Source organism: Camelina sativa, chromosome 8 (assembly GCF_000633955.1).
Source record: "Camelina sativa cultivar DH55 chromosome 8, Cs, whole genome shotgun sequence".
In the NCBI taxonomy this organism is placed as follows: domain Eukaryota; kingdom Viridiplantae; phylum Streptophyta; class Magnoliopsida; order Brassicales; family Brassicaceae; genus Camelina; species Camelina sativa.
The window spans coordinates 20,441,856-20,449,866 of record NC_025692.1 but is presented as its reverse complement, the minus strand read 5'-3'; the positions used below and the strand labels follow the sequence as shown (position 1 = coordinate 20,449,866).

The 8,011-nt window shown below is 41.9% G+C and overlaps 2 protein-coding genes across 3 annotated transcripts in view; one reads left to right on the top strand and one right to left on the bottom strand.

Moving 5' to 3' along the window:
- LOC104709734 (9-cis-epoxycarotenoid dioxygenase NCED6, chloroplastic-like) overlaps window positions 1-1,423 on the top strand; it is a 2,769-nt gene extending 1,346 nt beyond the window's left edge. Inside the window, exon 2 of the mRNA XM_010426298.2 lies at window positions 1,376-1,423. Coding sequence (XP_010424600.1) covers window positions 1,376-1,423 — 48 coding nt within the window. The remainder of the gene's footprint in view (window positions 1-1,375) is intronic.
- The window catches only part of LOC104707656 (callose synthase 11-like), a 9,866-nt gene continuing 2,816 nt past the window's right edge, over window positions 962-8,011 (bottom strand). Inside the window, exons 2-6 of one of the 2 annotated variants that reach the window (XM_010424049.2) lie at window positions 7,500-7,983; window positions 5,018-7,393; window positions 1,606-3,533; window positions 1,298-1,526; window positions 962-1,212 (exon numbers count right to left, since the gene is read on the bottom strand). In XM_010424049.2, coding sequence (XP_010422351.1) covers window positions 1,617-3,533; window positions 5,018-7,393; window positions 7,500-7,983 — 4,777 coding nt within the window. In that variant the 3' untranslated portion in view covers window positions 962-1,212; window positions 1,298-1,526; window positions 1,606-1,616. Of the gene's footprint in view, window positions 1,213-1,297; window positions 1,527-1,605; window positions 3,534-5,017; window positions 7,394-7,499 lie in introns of both variants that reach the window. The other variant, XM_010424042.2, reaches the window with a different exon arrangement.

Sequence of the window (8,011 nt, the reverse complement as noted above, 5' to 3'; positions counted from 1 at the left end):
ACCTTCTTCTCCTTCATGGTTTTCTTCTTCCACTTCATCGTTTTCTTCTTCCCCTTCATCGTTTCCTTCTTCTCCTTCATCGTCTTTTTCTTCCGATTCTTCTCCTTCATCGTTTTCTTCTTCCCCTTCATCGTCTTTTTCTTCCCCTTCTTCACCTTCTTCTTCCCCATCTTCACCTTCTTCTCCTTCATCGTTTTCTTCTTCCACTTCATCGTTTTCTTCTTCCCCTTCATCGTTTCCTTCTTCTCCTTCATTGCTTCCTTCTTCTTCTCCATCGCTTGATTCCACAGAAGTAGATCTCTTGTTATCTCCTCCTTCTTCATCATCTTCTTCTTGATTACTTGATTCCGGAGTACCGGATTTTGTTTTCTCTCCTTCGTTCGCATTTTCTCTTCCGACCACCGGATTGGGTTCCTCCGAAACTCGACTTTCACTTTCTTCTGCCACCATACTCAAAGCTCTCTCTCCTCCTACTGTCGTCGGACTCAAACCCGACACATCTACTTCCGGCGAATCGAATTTTGCTTTCGAACCACCATCTCCTTGTGAGATCTTCTTCTCTTTCAGACGCTCTACTCCTCCTCACACGACCCCCCCCCTTGTTTTCACCATCTTCTTACTCGATTTTTGGTTGATTGAAAGAAAATGAGAAAACCCTAGTTCTACAGTTTCACCCAAATCGATTCGAGTTTCCCGAAAAAAGAGAAGAGTGACGAGAGAGAGCGGTTTTAATTTACAGTTTTTTTAAAAAAAAGAAACCGATTCAGTTTTTTGGATCTTAGATCCGATTTCGTTTGGTTGGATGGATACTACCCATGTATTTTTTTTGTAAATATCTTAGTTTTCTTTGGACAAGAATGTAAAACAACACATTCTTGATTTAAAAAAAAATAAAAAAAGAAAGAGACTTTTGAGATTGTCACAAATCTTTGTTATAATGCTTTGTTATAATCGTGAGAGATTACCGTAGAAATAATTCTCGTGGATTAAGCAATAAATCTGAATCAAAACACGACAAACGATTTGAGAATCTGTAAAGAAAAAAAGAAAAAAGTGAATGACAAAAAAAGATTCTCCACAAGGAAAAAATATGTGCAAAAGAGTGTTTAAAGCAAGAGTCAGATCTGTACAAGACCGAAACAAATGGTGCAGCCTGAAACATATCTTCATTTTAAAGCCCCTAAATATTAACCTCTCACCAAATCAAGAACCCTGCAGTGTGACGGAATCATCCATTAATTGTATGGTCTCTTGAGAAATCATTAGCTGACACCCAAAGTGAAAAGATAGATCATACCTACGTTTACAAACACGCCTAACCAAGGTCAACTTCAAAATGCAAACACCCTAGCCTTGCTACCGTAAGCTGGTGCAGCGCCGCAAAAAAGTGGAGGAGGATATCAAACCTGGCTACTTCAAGTGAATTCTTTTGCCAGAGAGAATGATATCTTCGACTTATAGCTCCTATAATGTCTTAAACCTTCCCAGACCAGTTAATCTTCAACAAAATTAAGAATTCTGCAAATCTGAATAATGAATTCAATCTTACTATTGGATATACTCAAGAGTAACCAGTTACATTAAAAAAAAAGGTTTGATCCATACCTTTATTTGCTTCAAGTGGATTTTTTGCCAGCGAGAATGATAGAGATCTGTAACCCTCTGCTAAAAGCTTCATTGAACAAAATCCGTGTTTGCATATTCTGAAAACCGGGCAACCATGAAAGCAATGCAACTGGAGCCATAACTATCAGCCCAAAGAAGAGGTCGTAAAGGCGAGCAACAGAGATTACTGTGTCCCAAACCACTGTTGATAACAGAAACGGTTTCAATACTTGAGCTATGGAAATCAATCCCCAGCCTGTGGGAACAAAAGCCAAGAGACTAATCAACAAATCAACAACTGTAAGTTTAGTGAACTGCAGCATCAGCACGACCACAAGAACCGTGAGGACGATTACTAAGAACTGAATGAATCGGTATTTAATATGCTCCTTGACAGAATATTTCTTCTGAGCATAGATTGTTGTGATGTATATCGCAGCAATTCCGATGATGCATCCCCAAGAAATCAAGTATACCCCAATACTGGTCCGCTTCTCTGCGATGCGAAGATGGTACACAATACTGTACTGGAAAAAGAAGAAGCGAAGATCAAGTATAATCTCAAGCAGTTTCCCCCACACTCCGGTTGTTTTGAGATGCTCTTGTTCCTCATTCCACCACGTAAACCAACTCTGATCTGCTTTCGTAAACAACCCGCCTCTAGACCATAGCCACGCAATGAAATCGTCAAAATCATACACTGTTTTGAGCCAGTCAAAACCAGACGGGTTAAACAGAAATGGAGAAATAATCCAAGATGTAATAAGGAACCAGCTCGATATCGTCATCAGTATGTAAACAAGCGAACTCTTAGCCAATGGGCTATAAGCCGCATATACCAACAGAATAATCGCGAGCTCAATAGCCTTGATGAAATGAGTTCGAGCATACAATCTGTAGTTCTCGGCAAATTTCTTATGCTCCACTACGAACCCTCTTCCAGTTGCACGATACTTGGCTCCACCATGGAGTATTGTCCGGCCAAAGTAATGGGTTCGAGTTCCCATGGAAAACGTGTAGAAAAACGATGCAAGTTGCAGCTGCATTGTTATGAAGTCCCAAATCGCTGGAAGAAACCCACGCTCCAGAGAATTTTCAAGAATCATTGGAAGTGCAGTGAAAAGTCCTAGCTGAATAATAAATTGTTGATTCAAGATTGCAGCAAGAGCTTCATTGCTGTTACTCCTATCCTTTGCTATTTTCTCAACACCACTAAGTGCTAGATAAAGCCGACCCCACAAGAATGCATAAACTGTAAATATTATCAACATTGTGTTGAAGTAGTAGCCAATCGTTGTGTAGAAGAAAGAGAGCATTCTAAAAAAGTCCAGCCTGTGACCTAGCCTGTATACATCTCTGCTCAATGCTTGCTCACCATTACCACTCGCTACCTTGGCTTCAAACATAGAGATCTGATTCAAACCCACATCCCTTCCTTTGCCTACCTGAATGTATTCATGGTGTGTCACGTTCCCACCTCTTAAAGTACAATTGAATCCAGCAAATATATCCTCACTGATATTTATAACTCTTGAGGCCTTGCTAATTCCACCCCGAGGCAAAAACCAAAACCGATCAAATACATCCGGATGACCATAATGCATCCTCACTTTCAGTGGGTTGGCAAGAACACGCTGTCCTAAGGTTACAAAACTTGTTTCCTGAGCAGACATGAACCATGCGAGTGAAGATACCGAACCAGTGAAAACTTTCTCACGGACTCCAAGAATAGTGGGCTTCCTTATGCCATAGGTAGTCTTGAATGATTCCAACAAGTTCCTCATCTTAAGAGCCTCCTCAAAATGGTTATCTTGATTCATATCAATGGTCTGAATCGCATCTCCTCGTGTAAAGATTAGAGCATGGTTTTGGTTTTCTGGTTTTCCCTCGCCAAGCTTCAAGGGGCCTGGTAGTCTGATACGATAGACCTCNTGATGCATCCCCAAGAAATCAAGTATACACCAATACTGGTCCGCTTCTCTGCGATGCGAAGATGGTACACAATACTGTACTGGAAAAAGAAGAAGCGAAGATCAAGTATAATCTCAAGCAGTTTCCCCCACACTCCGGTTGTTTTGAGATGCTCTTGTTCCTCATTCCACCACGTAAACCAACTCTGATCTGCTTTCGTAAACAACCCGCCTCTAGACCATAGCCACGCAATGAAATCGTCAAAATCATACACTGTTTTGAGCCAGTCAAAACCAGACGGGTTAAACAGAAATGGAGAAATAATCCAAGATGTAATAAGGAACCAGCTCGATATCGTCATCAGTATGTAAACAAGCGAACTCTTAGCCAATGGGCTATAAGCCGCATATACCAACAGAATAATCGCGAGCTCAATAGCCTTGATGAAATGAGTTCGAGCATACAATCTGTAGTTCTCGGCAAATTTCTTATGCTCCACTACGAACCCTCTTCCAGTTGCACGATACTTGGCTCCACCATGGAGTATTGTCCGGCCAAAGTAATGGGTTCGAGTTCCCATGGAAAACGTGTAGAAAAACGATGCAAGTTGCAGCTGCATTGTTATGAAGTCCCAAATCGCTGGAAGAAACCCACGCTCCAGAGAATTTTCAAGAATCATTGGAAGTGCAGTGAAAAGTCCTAGCTGAATAATAAATTGTTGATTCAAGATTGCAGCAAGAGCTTCATTGCTGTTACTCCTATCCTTTGCTATTTTCTCAACACCACTAAGTGCTAGATAAAGCCGACCCCACAAGAATGCATAAACTGTAAATATTATCAACATTGTGTTGAAGTAGTAGCCAATCGTTGTGTAGAAGAAAGAGAGCATTCTAAAAAAGTCCAGCCTGTGACCTAGCCTGTATACATCTCTGCTCAATGCTTGCTCACCATTACCACTCGCTACCTTGGCTTCAAACATAGAGATCTGATTCAAACCCACATCCCTTCCTTTGCCTACCTGAATGTATTCATGGTGTGTCACGTTCCCACCTCTTAAAGTACAATTGAATCCAGCAAATATATCCTCACTGATATTTATAACTCTTGAGGCCTTGCTAATTCCACCCCGAGGCAAAAACCAAAACCGATCAAATACATCCGGATGACCATAATGCATCCTCACTTTCAGTGGGTTGGCAAGAACACGCTGTCCTAAGGTTACAAAACTTGTTTCCTGAGCAGACATGAACCATGCGAGTGAAGATACCGAACCAGTGAAAACTTTCTCACGGACTCCAAGAATAGTGGGCTTCCTTATGCCATAGGTAGTCTTGAATGATTCCAACAAGTTCCTCATCTTAAGAGCCTCCTCAAAATGGTTATCTTGATTCATATCAATGGTCTGAATCGCATCTCCTCGTGTAAAGATTAGAGCATGGTTTTGGTTTTCTGGTTTTCCCTCGCCAAGCTTCAAGGGGCCTGGTAGTCTGATACGATAGACCTCGACCTCTCTTTGAAGTTGTTGATCAAATTTCACAAGAACCGAGTAGTACTCGACCTCCCTTCCCAAGATGACCTCATCAATATATGCAATACGGAGAGCCTCATGATTTTTCATCAGGAACAGAATCTCCTCAGCTCTATGGTCCCCCCTTGCTTTATGCTGTCCATAAACTTGGCATGCCACAACATATGTGAATTTCATCATTGCACTCCCATACTCAGACCCTTTAAGCAAATGGGTTATACCACTAGCCATTCTGCTGATTTCCTGAGAAGGTGTTGGCTGCAGTGTGTTATCCCCACCATCATTTGTGTAGTAAGAACGGGGTGCCTCAGGAGCAATCTGAGTTCCCATCCTGATGTCCATTTCAGAAGCAGAATCAAGAAAGGCAAGCTTCTTCAAGGCACTATAATAATACATCATCCCTCGCACTGTTCTGGACAACGTCTGTCCCCTATATGAAGCCCAGAGGCGAAGATCTCTAACCTTCTTCGACCAAATATCATTCTCATTTTCTGCTCCCTCTCTACGCATCCGCTCCACAAAATTCACCCATTCATCCTCATAGATTCTTTGAAGGTAGAATAGGGTAGATATTCCATCCTCATTCTCAGCTCGGAGCATTTCTTGTCGATACATCACCTCTTCGTCATAGTAAGGAGTCAACACGCTGAAAGCCATCATCTTTTCTACACTGGGAGCCTGGGGCATGTTCATAAAGAGAGAGTTGCTAAAGAAAGCAAGACGCTCTCTGGCCTCAAGATTCTTTGGCACATTATGCATTGGATCTCTAGAAGTAAGAATTGTATGGACCCGACGAATCTGCCTATAAAAGACAACATCATCAAGAGGAGGGAGATTAATGGCATTGACAAACAGCAATTCAGTGCCTGCATCCAAACTAATGGGTGCCAAGCCAAGCTGTCGTAACTGCGGAGTGCTCCTCCTAATTCTTGGAAACTCCCATGCACAGAGTTCATACAGAGCTTGCAGTATATTCACGATCCTGAATACTTTCTTTTCTGGGTCCATCAGACGCTCAAGAAGTGATATCAGCTTTTCATGAATCCGAAGTAGTACCGTCAGCTTATATACATCAGTTATCTTTTCGTTTTCCATATTTTCATCAATCTCCATAAACAACCTGTTCAGTATGGATTCTTCCTCTGTGCCATTTTTAACAATTTTAAGAATCACAAACTTGATGCTATCAAAAGCTTCTATAACAGCACAACGCCTGTACTCACTGCTACAGATTTTTGACCAAAGCCAGCGATCAGGAGCGTCACAGAGCTCGTTTGCCTGACTTAGAGCAAGCAGGAGCTCATTGCAAAGGAGGAAACACGGCCAACGGATAACCCGAATATTCCAACAATTAGGCGGCAACTCTAGCAGCTCAACCTCCCTGTCACTAATTAGGTCTTCCTCCCTAAATGTGAGGATTATCTCATTCCAAATCAGGGCAAACCAAGTTGCTTCAACTTGACTGGATTCGATCTTGTTGAAAGGCTGACCAATTCCATAGCGCAATTTCAGCCGGTGTATAGCATCACGAGCCTTCTTTAGCATTGTTGCTTTAGGGCTCAGAAGATGCTCTTCAGGTTTAAGGTTAAACTGCATAGCACTTGAGAAAAACTGAAATCTAAGTCTCAACTGATCAATGTTTCGGATCTCCCCCAAGTGAGAAAACAGACCAATTGTTGCACCTACAAGGGATGAGTAGATCGAGTACCAAATTTGCAAATCCATCAGGTAAACCAAAATCACAGGGAGCCAGAGCATCCCTACTGCTATCCTGTGAGTGCTGCCAAAAAACTCATGCCAATTGTAGGTCGCATTCTTAAGGTTCAGTAGTGCCCTGGTCGGAGCAATAAGAGGCTTAATTTGTAAGTAGTAACTGAATATGAATTTAGAGGCCAATACAACAATCCAAAAGACTGTATATTTGAAATTGTCCACCAGGCCTTCCCTCATCCCACGACCAACAAAAGTCTTGCTATAGAACCACCATGTCAGAAAGTATACAACTCCCAGATTCAGCTCCTCGATCCAGTTTCTTACCCAAGGAACAATAAAGAGTACAAGAGCCAATAACTCAGGCATAACATACACGAATACTACCTTGAGAAACACGATAATCCTATCGTTTGCAGCATCAGACCACCTACCATCCTTAATTTTCTGGCTCCAAATCCTTGCATAGAAGACCGAAAACAAAACTGTCCATGCCACAGCCACAACGAACTTCAAAATTAATCTGATGAAAAGCCAGACAGTTTCTTTGCTCACCAAACTGTACTGAGTACTAGCATCGAGCACAGATTGGAGCAACCTCAAGCCCGCCCATGTAATGAAAACAGTCAACAATGCAACCTGCAAGTAGAAGAACAGATAATGTCTTTATATATGTACCAACAAACACAACTCAACACTCTTATATGGTATATAGATTAAAAAAACAAAGTAAACGTTTTTAGACCTTTACATCAGGATCTTGCCAAGGAAACCGAACATCACTGGTAGCCACAATAATAGCTGCCTGCAAGTAGAGAAGCAATAGAATCCATAACCGATCAAAGCTTCTATAGACATTCCAAAATGATCTTTGCTCGACAAAACCAGTCTTCCCAACTCTACTGCTTTTAGGTGTCGTATCGAAGAAATTACTGGAATAATCAAGAGGCCATTTAAGGCTCTTCAAGGCTCTCTTACTCCAAAAGTACTCATTGATGTCGTCGTAGTTTCTCCAAGCAGAGTGTGGCTTCGTCCCATTGTTGCTACTCTCAACCTCCGTCTTAACCGTCTTATAAATCGGCATGACCACACTCTTGAGGAAGGCACAATCACCGGAGAAGGAAGGCCAGTAAGGCATTCCGGTCATATCATCAAACTCTCCGTCGAGGACTTTGTTGAGCTCCATAGCCATGTGGTGGAAAATGTAACACAGACACTCAGGCATGAACCTGAGATTCGCAGATTCTCCCCAAATCA